The sequence below is a fragment of the Dunckerocampus dactyliophorus genome, chromosome 4 (assembly GCF_027744805.1).
Source record: "Dunckerocampus dactyliophorus isolate RoL2022-P2 chromosome 4, RoL_Ddac_1.1, whole genome shotgun sequence".
Lineage (NCBI taxonomy): Eukaryota > Metazoa > Chordata > Actinopteri > Syngnathiformes > Syngnathidae > Dunckerocampus > Dunckerocampus dactyliophorus.
This window is the reverse complement of record NC_072822.1, coordinates 27,947,493-27,962,423: the sequence shown is the minus strand read 5'-3', so window position 1 is coordinate 27,962,423 and position 14,931 is coordinate 27,947,493. Positions and strand designations below refer to the sequence as shown.

The 14,931-nt window shown below is 37.5% G+C and overlaps 2 protein-coding genes across 3 annotated transcripts; both read left to right on the top strand.

The window, feature by feature from the left end:
• Positions 1-1,123: 1,123 nt before the first annotated feature.
• LOC129180382 (ubiquinol-cytochrome-c reductase complex assembly factor 3) lies at positions 1,124-2,089 on the top strand. Its single transcript, XM_054774811.1, has 2 exons — positions 1,124-1,503; positions 1,943-2,089. The coding sequence occupies exons 1-2, from the start codon at positions 1,387-1,389 to the stop codon at positions 2,069-2,071; spliced, it is 246 nt and encodes an 81-aa protein (XP_054630786.1). The 5' UTR covers positions 1,124-1,386; the 3' UTR covers positions 2,072-2,089.
• Positions 2,090-2,451: 362 nt separating this feature from the next.
• On the top strand, positions 2,452-12,611 carry sub1b (SUB1 regulator of transcription b). 2 transcript variants are annotated; one of them, XM_054774810.1, is made up of 5 exons: positions 2,452-2,592; positions 5,653-5,722; positions 5,863-5,982; positions 7,028-7,136; positions 12,124-12,611. In XM_054774810.1, the coding sequence occupies exons 2-5, from the start codon at positions 5,654-5,656 to the stop codon at positions 12,201-12,203; spliced, it is 378 nt and encodes a 125-aa protein (XP_054630785.1). In that variant the 5' UTR covers positions 2,452-2,592; position 5,653; the 3' UTR covers positions 12,204-12,611. The 2 variants fall into 2 exon arrangements, with proteins under 2 accessions (XP_054630785.1, XP_054630784.1); XM_054774809.1 differs by lacking the exon at positions 2,452-2,592 and adding an exon at positions 4,312-4,406.
• The last annotated feature ends 2,320 nt before the right edge of the window (positions 12,612-14,931 follow it).

The window sequence follows — 14,931 nt, the reverse complement described above, 5'->3', positions numbered from 1 at the left end:
AGGTGGCACCAATCAGTTTGCTCTCCACTCAACTCAACAAGCAACAATTCTTTAGCAATAGCTAAGTGGCTACATCAAGGTAGGTAGGTAGGTAGATAGATACAGTAGATAGATAGATACTTTATTCATCTCCAAGAGAAATGTCTTATAATATTGTGGGTCACCACAATGTGTTAATTCTATGACAGGAGATATTTGGTGTTACACATATCGATATCGGTTGATATCGGAATCGGGAATTGAGAGTTGAACAATAGCAACACATCGGTTACTGGCAAAAAAGACAATATCGGACATACCTACTTATAGATAAAAACTTATTTCTATCTGCAATTGAATGGGATTAATTACAGGATGTATGTGTGTATATATACAGTATATATATATATATATAAATGTGTGTGTGTGCAGGGGCGGACTTACCATTAGGCAATTGCCTAGTGTCCTGAGATTTCCAGAGGCTCGCAAACGTCTCATAAACACTATTGATAATTTTGTCTTCTATTTAAAGTACATATGACTGTTTAAGTCTTAATTCATGTGCTTAAAATGACATCATCGTGCGGACACGATCATGCTCGTTTGGACCGCTCCCCCTTCCTTCTTCTCATGCAATGGACTAGTTACTGCGCATGTGCACATTGATTCCGGCAGACTGGAGCGAAACAAACTTGCTGCCGCGGTTTGGAGAAAAATGAAGCGGGGTTACCCTAGTGGAGAAGAGAAGGCGGCGAGAAGAAAACTACGTTTTTGTCAAAACTAGCGACCTGTTTCACAGTCACATCAAACGTAGACACACAAGGACAGCAGCACCGCTACTGTCAGTGTCAGGCGAGAAGAGTGCATAGAGATGAAGGTGAGAGTGACTCTTTTCATCACAAAGTTGTGAGTTAAAGAGCTAAACTATATTAAATGTTGGTTAATGTTCCTGTCAGTTACACTAAATGTGTTTAAATGATTCACTTATTAGGAGGTAATAACATTTTAAGGACTATCTCAGGAAATGACTGTGTTTACATGGGGTCCCGAAATGACTAAATCAGCCGCTGGGTGTGGTGTGAGAGTCAGAATTTCAGTGGTCTTTGGTAGTTTGGCCAGAAATTTAGTGGTCACGGTTTGGCTTCTCCAAATACTGAAAAGTTGTGTCCATGTATTTTGTCCAAGTGGCGACCCGTACCGCAGATGTAGCAAATGGGGTCAGTGTCAGTCTTGTTTGTCCAAGTGACTTTCCGTACTACAACTGTCTCACGCTCATATCGGATAGGACAAGTAGTGACGTAAACAAGTGGCGCCACATGCTACTAATATAGTTTCCACTCATAAGGTAGCAATAAGGAGGAAAATACTTGTCATCTTGAGATACAATTATTAATCAGCGTGTGTACAATGAGTGGCATGCGAACTGTCTTGGCCTCCTCCGGTCTGGTGGGAGTGTTGGGTCTTGGTTATGGAATGTGGTCGATCATTGCACCAGGAGAAGAAAGGAGGAGAGCCATCATCAAGGTGACTTTACGCTTTCATAACTTCAAATTAATTACCTACTCGAACCATAAGTTGTACGTTATGGATAAACACCTGTTGGACGAGCTAGTAATCGTTACGTGAAAGCCTTCTCTTTGACGTTCAAATGTTTTTACGGTTAGCTTGCTAGCATTTTATTTGACTGCCTTTCTACGCATGCGCCAGTCTCCATGGCGGACTACAGAAATGGAACAACATTCACAAAACAAACCCAACACCATTGAAGAGGAAATAAGGCAGTATTTTTTAAAGCATATGAATAAGATAAGAAACCTGTTTAATACGTGTTAGAACGTTCTAGAAGAAGACACTGTCCCCTGTTGTGTAGAAACTTAGATTAGACAATGACGCCATCTAGGCAGTGAATGTTGTACAGGTAACAAGTCATTAGAGATCATATTTTTGTGGTATCGCTCACCAGAATCTGCCTGAATCAAACCCAGTGAGGATGGAAGAGACGAGGAGGCGGAATGCTCTGGTGATGCAGTCACTGAAGGAGGCCGCAGAAACCAACGAGAATATTGCAAGAGGATTGCAAGGCTCAAAATAACCTGTTGGAATGACACTGACCTCTGTTTTGTGCTACAATTCTTCAAAGTGCAATATTTCACCACTGCAAAGTCTTCTAACTGTATCAACAGTAGTACAGTGGATCCCTCTTAAACTAAAAGTGGTGGGGGAGATGAGGCAGGAAAGCACTAGTAATAGTACTAGTAATGTCACCAATAAAGTGACCAGGTATCTTGACAGTGCGCCCCGGCCCTCCCGTCATGGGCGTTTACACTGACAATATAATTCTACATATTTTGTTCACTGTAAACATGTTTTGGGTTACTGTGTAGTCATATTTGAGAGTGTTGGTAACAATTACATGACAAATCAGGTGCTTTCATCCATGATTGATTGATGTGAGATTCAAAGTGGTTTGCACTTATTTCATTTTTTAGGTCTATTTCGTTTTTTTAACCTTGACCTCAGGTGATCTCCTGGACCCGACAGATGTGCTCACCAGAATGTACAGTAGCTAAGTGTGTATACTTACTACTATCACCAAAACGTGTGTAAAAACAGGTGTGTTTCATCAAAACAACACATTTTTTTCCTAAACTTGAGACATTATACATGTGGAGGCTTTTTTGTGTGTAAAAGTATAATAACAAAATGAATAATATATATAATATAAACTCAAATACAGTTTGAATCTACAGTAATTCCTTAAAATAGTAAATGTTTTGGTGAATCCAGTTGTTAAAACGCAATTAAATAATGGTTTTGAACCTATTTAATATCCATTTATTTCAAGACCGTCATATTTAGTTCTTGACCTTTGCAATTATTTATTGTAACATACGTATTTCATGACCTTTATAATTAAATTAATTTAGCTGAAATTTTAATCAAAATTGGAATTAGGGTGCGGTGGCCGAGTGGTTTCCGTGTGGAGTTTGCATGTTCTCCCTGTGCGTGCGTGGGTGTTCTCTGGGTGCTCCGGTTTCCTCCCACATTCCAAAAACATGCATGTTAGGTTAATTGGTGACTCTAAATTGTCCATAGGTATGAATGTGAGTGTGAATGATTGCTTGTCTATATGTGCCCTGCCATTGGCTGGCGACCAGTCCAAGGTGTACCCCGCCTCTCACCCAAAGTCAGCTGGGATAGGCTCTGGCGTACCTGCGACCCTAGTGAGGATAAGCGGCATAGAAAAAAGATGAATGGATGGAATTATATCTATTTCATGGTGTAATTAATTAAAATGTATTCTCTTACAATTGTAATTATATCAATTTTATGACTATAGTAATTTACTTTTTTACAAATTTGAGTTTATGAAAACTGTAATTATATATATTTCATGGCCATCATTCTTTAAATCGTATTCATTTCAAGTTGGAATTTTAATTACTTCATATTTAATTTTCTTTCAACTTGAATCTATTCAAATTATCTATTCCATTACCTTTGAAATTAATTTATTTTTAAATTTGATTCAAATAAAATTGGAATTATATCAATTTCATTACCATTGTAATTAATTTACTTTAAATTTTATTGAATTAAAATTGAAGTTATATTTCATGACCTTTGTAATTCAATTTTTAGTCAGTTGGAATTGTAATTACTTCATGGCCTTTGTCATTAATTCGCTTTAAATTTTACTCAATTACAATTGTAATGTTTGTTTAATGACCGTAATTATTTAATTTACTTTAAATATTATTCAAAATAATTATATTTCATTACCTTTATAATCATTTAATTTATTTAGTTTATATTTCAATAGAACAATAAAAAATGCATAAAAAAAATTACATTAATTAAAAAGGTCACGGACAGTATCATTATTTAAATTTGTATTTTCACAACCGAACTAATGAATGGGCAATTTAAACAATTATTTAAATTTTAGGTAATTATATTTAAATGATCTATTTGGCTTTGTATTGATTTAATCTCAAATAAAAATATATTAAAGATCAATTAATTGCAATTAATGTATTAATAAAAGTTATTTATATTACATATTTTAAATACAATATTTGAAATACGCGTTTTTAAGAATTGCATAATATTTTGGGAGACACAATCCAGTATCAACTAGATATAGGTGTAGTATACCTACCAGAAAGGTAATCATACAAAAAAAGCGTATGTTCCAGCCATTAAAAAGCAACCTTTTGTGAATTTGCCTTTGTTCATTTCTTACTGTAAAGCAACAGGAAATAGTGTTGCGATAATGTGGTTTTGCTTGCAATTGTTGTTCCGTACTCCGGCTCAGTAGGTGGCGGTAACGAGCATTTAAGCTGATTTGTAGGCGTACACGAAGAAGTAGAACGACACGAAGAAGAAGAATTAGAAATAGAAATAATCTTCGCTACAGAAGTCATGTAAGTATCGGTTAATAGAACCCAAACATCAAAGTGTTGGGATTGTAGTTTCGATTTTAATGATGTGGTTTACTGATTATTGTTTCATATTTCAATGAAATGCAGCGTGGTTGGTTCTAAATAATAATGGCAGCCTGGCCTAGACACGTTAACATGGCTAATAGCTCACCATGTGTCATGCCAAGAATATTTTACTACGATGTGAAACGTATGATTTTAAATGTGTTATAAAATAACCTTTCTAAGGCGTAGGTTGACCTATAAACTCCATTATTGTCCTCTTAAGACATTGAGTCAGTTCCTCATTAATTGAATTCATCCACACTCGAACGACATTTTCTCATTGTTGGGCAGCATGGAGCATCATTGATGTCTTCAGCAGCTAATTTTGTACAATCAAATAATATGTGCATGATGATAACGTTCCACATCCCTAATGCAAAATGTTGACGACCTTGTATCAAACTAGTATTCCTTACTGCAAGGTGTTCCTAAAGTATGGACATATAATATATAAACACAATTTAAATGGAACGAATAATTAAGTCATTGAGAATACATAAAATGTTTATTTTAAAAACAAAAACGGCCAATTAAAAATGTATTATAATACAAATCAGAATGTAATAAAATAATTTGTAAAAATTCAGATTAATCTTTTTTCTAGTAAAAAGAGAAAATGTTAAAATTAATGGCATTAAAAAGCATGCAAGCACAACAAACGCAAAATGTATCTATGATTACTTGAGCTGCAGCAATTAAGGAATCATCCATTGATTATCCAATTAAAACTATTTTGGTATTCGATGAATAATTTTTTTCATTTAAAAATGTAAATATTCTCTGATTTCAGCCTATCAAATATGAGTATTTTTTTAAATTTCCTTAGCCATCCATGAAAACAGACCTATTATCTTTGTGTGCAAAACCTGATATTCACGCACATCAATTTGACTTTGGAGGACAGTGATGCACATTTTTGCCTATTTTCTGATATATTGCGGCTCAAACCACTAACGGTTTGTGTTTGCTTCATATTGTTTTGGTCCGTCTGCGGCCTAACCGTTAACTCGATCAACCGAAACAAGCTTCAGATTAATCCACTAAAAAATAATCATTAATTTGATCCCTGCTTATTGAGTAAGTTTTCACCACCTTACAAAGATATCAACAATCCAAGATTTTTCTGTCTTCGCACGGAAGCTGTCAAAAAAGCTTGAGTCTGAATCCCTTTTTGTCTTTGCAGAATGCCTAAAACAAAAGAAGTGCTGTCCTCCACATCTGGAAGTGACTCTGATAGTGAGGTTGAAACCAAGGTTTGTGTTTGTAGTTACGCGTCACTTGCCATATAGAACATTACTCCTAATCTTACCTTTGTATGCTCTGTAAAGTTCATTTCTATGATTGTAAGGTCAAATGAAATGAACAAAATTTATACTGTTTTTGTTCTTTTAAGGCAAAGAGAAAGAAGTCCGCTACACCAGAAAAAACGGTTAAGAAACCAAAAAGTGGAGAGAGTTCAAAGCCTGGAGGTTCTTCCAAAGGCAGCAGTAACACCGATGACAACATGTTTCAGGTGAGTGACTGCAAACATTGCTTACTTAACAGTGCACAGCAGGACCCGCTGCTCGTTGAAAAGAGCACTGTGTCTCCAAAAGTGACCAGTAAGCGCAGAAAACGTCGCTTGATTTGTCACTAGTCACTTTTTTCCTGACACCCAATGGTGAAACCAGGTAGTACCTCATTTTCAATGAAAGCCAAAACTGTCAAGGGAAAATCTGCTGTTGGCTCCAAAAAAACCAAGGCGAGACAAGTTCTTTGAGAATCATGAGGTACAATTTCATAAAACTTGCGCGCAAGGAGAAAAATCAATACAACCTGAACATATGGCTTCTAGAGAAAATGTGTGAGTATTCATTAGGGATGTTTCAGACAATGTTTTAGACGAGTATCCCTTACGGATAATGCATTTTTGCTGAGTGCGAGCATGAAACGAGCACAGCTTGTCATTATCAGTAATCGCGATGAAGGAAAATGCTCATAGGGTAACTACTTATGTATTCACTCTTCACGCTCTGTGATTGGCCAGTCACACACAACGACCGCCCCTCCCTACACAGACTTGCTGCAGTCAGAGAGGAGCCGTGCCTCGCTCATGTACGCGGTGCAATTGGCAAGACGAATACAGATAGTGATGTACTCGCTCATCCCTAGTATTCATGCAAAATTGTTAGTTAATCTAAGGGCTCGCCATGGGGCGGTGTCTTCCTCCTGTGAGGGACAGAGACAACGAAGGGCAGACTCACATGCCTAGACACCCAACGCTATATGAATCAGGTGATAAGCATTTGGAGGACTTGTTTTGGAGACAAGAGGCCTCTAGCCTGGAGCAGATAATCATAGCAAGTCAGTGAGACATGAATGTGTATCTTACCAGGAATACATAGGTATGTTGGTGCATCATTTTAACTAATATTAGTCAAATCAAATAATGGACACAAAACGACATTTGTACAGTACAGGGCAAATGCCTTAATTTATGTGCAATATTGTACGAAAAGCAATGCAGGTAATTAAATGTACTTGAGTCAAAAGTGTTTTTTTTTTTTTTTTTTGTCCAGATTGGAAGGATGAGATACGTCAGTGTCCGGGACTTCAAAGGTAAAGTTCTGATCGACATCAGAGAATACTGGACGAACTCGGACGGTGATATGAAGCCTGGGAAGAAAGGTAAACTCCTCAGATCACTCCAATAAACAGTATGACACTTTAATAGGAGCATGACAGTGAACATGAAACCAAAACATTATTTTACCAAATAGGGTTCACCGTGAATGGTATGTGTACAGGGTGTCTGCAGGGTCTTAAAAAGGTCCAAAGTCCAATAGTTTGAAAATCTTAAAATTTAATAAAATGTCTTCAGTATGATTTTTTTTTAAGGTCTTAAATGTAAGGAAAACTGCACTTTTTTTGGACATTTATCCGTCATCTACAGTCGTTAGAGACAGGAACACGTATTTCTCGTTTCTGAGCTTTCTAAAGATATTAAAAACAGATAGAGACAGCTCATTACTGCACGTAATGGGACACACCTATGCTGCCAACAAAGACCGCTATTAAAACACCTCTAAAAAGGTTTTATGCTTTCATACACATGCCGTGACCAGGACTTCCTTCCTGGGCTCATTGATTTCACATAGCAACATAGAAATGAATGCCTCCACCAAGCATTAACTTTTCCGAACTCAAAAACATAAACGGCAGCAGCGGCAGCTCCAATATGTAGCGTTACCTTTTGGTCGTGGCTTGAGGCATTGTGAGAGCGGCGCTGACATGCTGCGGGCGACTAGCTAGTGGTGTGGTGTGGCAAGGTATCAACACGCCAGTAACTTAGTTCGATCTGCGTAACAATGTTGCCCTAGCTTGTTTAATATGCACGTCATATTATATGTAACTGGAGCTTTGTTGGTGCTTTTTGGAGTTTTTTTTCAGAAGGCTTTACAGGCGGAGTAAGTGTTTCCCATTAGGTGCATTCTCAGCTCCGTCTTTTTATCTGTTTTTATATCTTTAGAACGCCAAGAAAAGAGAGAGGCATATGTGTTCATGTCTCACACAAGGATTGTGGATGATGGGCAAAATTCCCCAAAAAGTACAGTTTTCCTTTTAAACAAATGCATAAACTTCTGTCTCGCTTTTAAATGGTTTGATATTTCAGTGCACAATAACATAACTACAAAGCGGAACTGAAGTACTTGTGGTCCAGAATTTATTGAGCACAACCAACTAGTGTGCTGTACGCACACGTAGCTAAACAGCGCCGAAAAACTTCTATACTATGTTTTAGAGGCGTTCCCATTACATTGATCGCGATGGACCAGTCTGTTGTGAAGGTAATGTGGGTCATCGCATGGCATTCACTTGACCGACAAACAGGGAAGCCAGTCTGACATTCGTATGGCATGCACAAACATCTGTAAAATAATGGACACTGCTGCATGGCCTGTGTGAGTTTACATTGAAGCTGTCTGTGTTTACACGGCACTGTGCATCACAGATATTTGTAAAAATATACTTGATTTAAAAATAATAATAATAATAATCTAGATCAAATTTGACCATAGAAAGACTCCTTTTGATGGCTTATTTTCTTTTAAATCTAATGTTATTGAAAAGATGCTTGCATTTGGATGAAATGTGAACAGCAGGTGGCAATAGTGAATAGCAGCTGGGCTAGATGCATGTTTACTGTCAGGAAACGGGCTCTTCCCCAGTCAGTTCTCATCTGGATGAAAGATTTGAGCAGACAAATGGATAAATAACAAACAGAAATGTAGATATCTGAAGAAGAATGAATGGCAGAGTCAAAGGCGGCCACAAAGAACGTTTTGCAACTACAGAAACGTAACAAACTCTCCAATCATGCTGGCTAATATAGCGCCAGGGTGAATGTTGGCGCTTTTTTAACAAACAAAAATGAACAATATGCAGTTGTCGACTGCGCTCTATCATACTAAGAGCTGTTATTTATTTCGTTTACACCCGGTTAGCTTCATGGAATGGACAAACTACAGTATCAAAACAACCTTCCTCCAAGTATGATGCAGTAAATGTATTGATAAGTGAACGTCTCTGTCAATCTCAATCAAAACTACTCATTGAGAACAGCGATACAGTCTGCACTAGATTTGTTGAGTCGCTTTTTTTTGTAAGCGTACCTAAAGGGAGCCTAAATACTCAATAAATATAGCAACAGAGTTGCTAAGTTTGCAGCACCGATCCTTCCTGCTTCATCTTCTTATTCTCTGACAGACGAGGTGCATTAATCTATTTGTGGCAAGCTGCCACTTAAACGAATGTATGGGAAACACTGTATTAAAATGGTGCAAAGTAGGATTCCTTATTCATAAATGGAATACTTTCATGGTTAGAGCATCGAAAACCTGTTCAGCACCTTCTAAATACAGTTTTTAGCATTATTAGAGCCCTCTAGACATGAAATAACACCCCTACAGTCACCTTTGCACATATTACCAAATACAGTAGACATAATAAAAGAAAATAAGACAAAGTAATAATACTTGTGCTTGTGTGTGTTGCTGTAAATGTGTTTTGGTGCTAGGGGAGCTGAGTGGGGGGCGGACTGAAAGTGGCGTCGGAGGTTCAGAGTTGCGTTTTAGCTTGGTGCGGGTAACAGGTGCAACAGAAGCCCATGTTATTATTGTGATTATTGTGCCTGTTGTGAGCTCATTCAAACCTGCAAAAAAAAAGCCTGTCGATCAGGTCTGGCGCTTGTTTTACCCAACATTACAGTAACATTACTGTCACCTAGTGACCAGTGTAGAGTACTACATATCATCACACCGTCTTTGATTGTATCTTCTGAATGTCCTATATTTGTATTTTACTGCATTTATCAATTTTTTTGCTTGAAAATTATTAATTTAGGCAAAAAAACATGAAAATCTGCTTAAATATGCACATTTTTTACTAATAATAGGCTGTATTCAACAATGAAACAACATGATTTATTAATATATTTTATATAAAAACGTGAGACTGAAGCTGCAAACTTCAAAGTGTGAAGTGGCACACTCTGTAAACTACTGGAAATATTTTGTACAAATTCAAAATGAAGATTATAAAAAATGTTGAGCATTTGGAGAAATTGACAGTTGGTCAGAATAAGAAAAACAAATAACATTTTCTTATTATAAGGCAAAGAAAACAGTGTATGTATTCATCTTTAAACAACACAAGTGTTTTAACAGAGGTAGAGTTCACAAACATTGCAGTTGTGTAACTTCAGGCCAAAAATTCAAGCAGTCGCCATCCATCTTCCGCGTCCTTCACATTCCAGAGGCTTTCTTTTGGGTTCAGGTCCATAGGTGGGCTGGCCTTGACAGAGTCTTGGTCTGGTGGTCCTCCATCCACACCTTCACTGACTTGGCTGAGTGCCGCGTGGAGCAGAAAACAATTCTCAGAGTAGAGAAACATTTCAGTATTGCAGTTAAGACGTGTTTGCATCCACAAACAGGAACAATATCAGCATTTACATGTGAATCACATATTCACAATATGCCATGCTAGCAGTGAGCGTGCACAGTAACAACTATATATTCCGACATTGTCTTTTTATATGAGCTCATATCGGGCTTGATAACAGTGTATGCTTGGGCTCACAATCAAGTATATCCCATACGTTTATTCATGTGTGGCGGCACGCCACAAATGCATTTGGAGCTATCCGTTTGCCCTCACTCATAAATACATTATAACAGGACTGACTGTGAATATAGCTTGTCATTCCAGCTCCGTACAGTAGATGGAATCGTAACTGTGCTTCTTGACGCACCTCATACGCACCAGAGACTAAGACGTAGGAGTGATCTGCGTTTCCAGCTTAGTGATTTTGTCGCAATATTTAGTGTGTATTCTGAATTCTGTACATTCTGTTTTTCAAAAAAGCGTCTAGCGACAAATTTAGTGACTCTTTCTGATCTTTTTGGACACTTTTGAGGACTCTAACATGAAAGATTGTATTGCTCTGCTCAACAAACAGCGGGTCCTCTCACACATTTTTGATGGCACAAACCACCAAGCTCAGGTTTACCAATCCACACACACTATTCAACTAATCAACAACTTTTTTGGTATTTGATGAATCATTTTCTGATTTAGAATTCCAAATATCCTCTGATTTCAGCCTCTTAAATGTGATAGGAAAAAAAACTTTGTCATTTATGGAAGCAGAAACAAGCTCGAGATTAATTGACTCAGAAAATAGTTAGTTGCAGCCCTGCAAGGCAGTCGACTCGTTGCTTATCAAGAAGAGCAATAAACCAGTTGGCAAAAGTCTCCTCACTTAACTTGTCACTAGTCGCTTTTCTGAAAAACTGAATCTAGAGGGTCGAATTATCGTATTTTCCAGACTATACATTGCACTTTTCTTCATAGTTTGGCTGGTCCTGTGACTTATAGTCAGGTGCGACCTACAGTATGTATCAAAATATACAGTCATCATTTACCACTTTGAGCTTCTTTTAAAAATAGCTTATTAGTAGTCAAAAAATATGCATATTTAAGCAACTTTTACATATTTGTTGCCTAAATGAGGCATGTTCAAGTATAACAATGGCTAAAATAAGTAAAATACAAATATAAGGCATTCAGAAGATGCATTCAAAGATGTGATGGTATGTAGTATTCTACGCGGGTCACTAGGTGTCGGTAATGTTACTGTAATATTGGGTGAGACACACAAGCACCAGACTTGATGGCCGGAACAACAGGCTTTTATTGCAGGTTTGAGTGATCTCACAACAGGGACAATAATCCCTGCGGCTGTAACTCACAGCAAGCTAAATTTAACACATTTAGCACATTTACAGCAGCACACAAGCACGAGTCATCATATTTGTCTTGTTTTCTCTTGTTATATCTACATATTGGGTAATAATGAGTGTAAAGGTGACTATAGGGGTGTTATTTCATGCCCAGAGGGCTCTAATAATGTTACAAATTGTATTTAGAAGGTTGTAAAAAGGGTTTTCTATGTTCTTAACTACGGAATAAATCCTACTTAGCAGAACTTCACTTCTCATGGTCGGGTCTAAAACCAATTAACCGTGATAAACGAGGGATTACAATGTTCCGCAAGGCACATGCAGGTTACATTTGTAAGACGCTATGCTTGAGCTTGTCTTTATACATCCTACAGGTATCTCTCTGAACCCTGAACAGTGGAACCAACTGAAGGACCAGATTTCAGAAATCGACGATGCCATTAAGCGAGTATAAGCATTCCATCCAATACCATGTGTAAAACTTTTGCAAGTGTTGGGCTACCCTGTTTTGTAAAAAGCCTCGGATTCTTTAACGGACTCTGATGAAATGTTTTATTTGTAATGCTTATTTAGTTGTTGTTTTCATGTCAAGCTTGTTCAGCTATTGTAGTTCAGCTAGTACCATCGTAGTTGGTGGGTGGGTGTGGCACATTACAGTTCATAACTAAGGGGGGGAACTAAGTTGATTTACTGTCTTACTGTGAATCAACTTACATGTTTGACCTTTTTTTTTTTTAAGCCGATCTTTAACTTTGTAGTACTGATACGGTTACTGCATAATTCAGACAGCTAAGCTCATTGGGTGCAATTCCTATAGACTATTAGGGCCAAAGTTTTTCCAAATAAATGGCATCATTGAAAACATTGTATGGGTATTTATTCATCCTCGGGTACCAATATATGGGTATTGAGCCATCCTTGGGTCTTTAGTACCTGTGTATTGGTATTGATTCATCCTTGGGTACATGTGGGACGACTTTGTGTCAAAACAGTCAACATCTCTAGCAAATCCAAACTTGTGTCATTCACGCCCACAAATTTTATACAGATTTATACAGTCGCTATGCTCCCTCGCTGTATCACTTTTTTTTTTTTTTTTTTTTAATGAATTTATAAATGACCGCTGTTTCGTGGTTGACTATGGACTATTATTAGACAAAAAGAGATGATTCAAACCTGCAATTACAGCCTGTGGGTGTTATTAGTGACACCTAGTGGCCAGTGTAGAATACTACATTTCTCTTTTAATGCCTTACACTGTATTTGTATTTTAGTTCATTTAGCATTTTTTGCGCTTAATGATTAATTTCTGCCAAGAATATGTAAAATTTGTTTAAATATGTATATATTTTTTTACTAATAATAGGCTGTAGGCAACCACAAAACAGCGATAATTCATTAATTAATTTTTGAAAACACAGATGAGTGAGGGCACAATGTTCAAACTGCAAAGTGGTGAGGGACGACTGTCATTGGTACTGGACTATAAATAAATAAATATATAAATTTAGAAATTTAGAACAAACAATATCTGAAAAGGCAAGTTATTGAACTACACAATAGGACACACAACAGGCTGAATAGGTGTTCAACACAACAACTTAAGGTATGTATGGCTGGATGTATTTTAAAGTTTCTTTTTGCTGCTAACGCAATAATCCCTCGCCATTTTATGCTTCGATTTGCATGACTTCACTCTTGTCACAGTTTTTCAAAAATATATTAATAAATCTGGCTGTTTCGTGGTTGAATACGGCCTAATATTAGTCACAAAATATGCCTATTTAAGCAACTTTACCTATTTTATGCCTAAAGTAAGCATTTTGAAGCATAAAAATGGCTACAATGAAGTAAAATACAATATATACATATATAATACAATACTTTTCCCACTAACCCACTAAACTCTCAATCCCCAATGTCACTTCCTGCCCACCCTGCACACTCAGCTCCTGTATTCCTGGAACACATTTATAGCAATGCACACAAACACTTATTTCTCTTATGTCTACTATATTGGTTAATAGGAGTGTAAAGATGACTATAGGGCTGTTACTTCATGTCTAGAGGGCTCTAATGTTACAACTCTATTTAGAAGGTGGTAAACAGGTTATTTTTATGCGCTCTATTTATAAATAAGGAATCCTACTTTATGAAAATTCACTTATCATGGTTAGGCCTGTAACCAATTAACCATGATAAACGAGGGATTACTGTACGTCTGCTCAGAATCCGCGTCATGAGAGTACGTAATTAGCACACAAATCCACACCAATGGGCCACAGTGTGGTCGCAAAAAATCCAATCTGATGACTTACTGACTGATGACTAGAAGCGCTAGAAGTATTTGATCCTCTACCACCCAGCAAACACTGGCGTATGGTTTGGCCCTGTCCTTTTAGGAAAGTACCCCTAATCTGAACTCATTATTTGGATAAGGCACATGTCACACAAACGCTCTCTTCCATTCAAGCCTCTGCACCACCATGGGCACGACCAAAGAGGTGACCTCAGAGACAAAGACTGTAGACCTGTACAAGACTGGAAATACTTATTTTGCTCAATCTAATACATATAAATTGATGATAAATTCTTTTATTTTCAATTTCTTTTTAACATTCTGTCAGTTATATAATACACTACCATAAAATGATGCACGGTTCATAGATTTCAAAGGAGTACACGGGATCAAATACTTATTTCCCCCACTGTATATCCTTGGGTAGTACTACCCAATTTTGTTGCTTTTTGTACTCTGTTCTCCTTTTTTCACCCTCTGTCCCCTCTCGAACCTAAAAGAAGAAAAGCTAACTAATAATACAGGTATTCCTGAAAATAACACATCGTCGATGGACTCCAACATGAGGTCCATCATCTTTGCTCTTCAAGTGTTTTCTAATTGTACTGTGCTGTCCTTTCTGTGTGGGAGGTAGAAGAATTTGGCCAGTCTTTGCGCAAACAAGGCGGCAAACAAAGGAAGAAAGGGAAGCAACGTGAGAGAGGACAGATGCAGAGACTAAACTTGTGTTTGACGACTGCTGATGGACGCCACTGTGGTGTTGATGATGTGACGACAAGGTCTTCCCCTTGGCCCGCTTGCCGATGACTGATTTGCATGCTTTGGATCTTTCCTCTAAGACGCTTGGAGAATAAAGTACAACGAGGCAAGTGGACACACCACA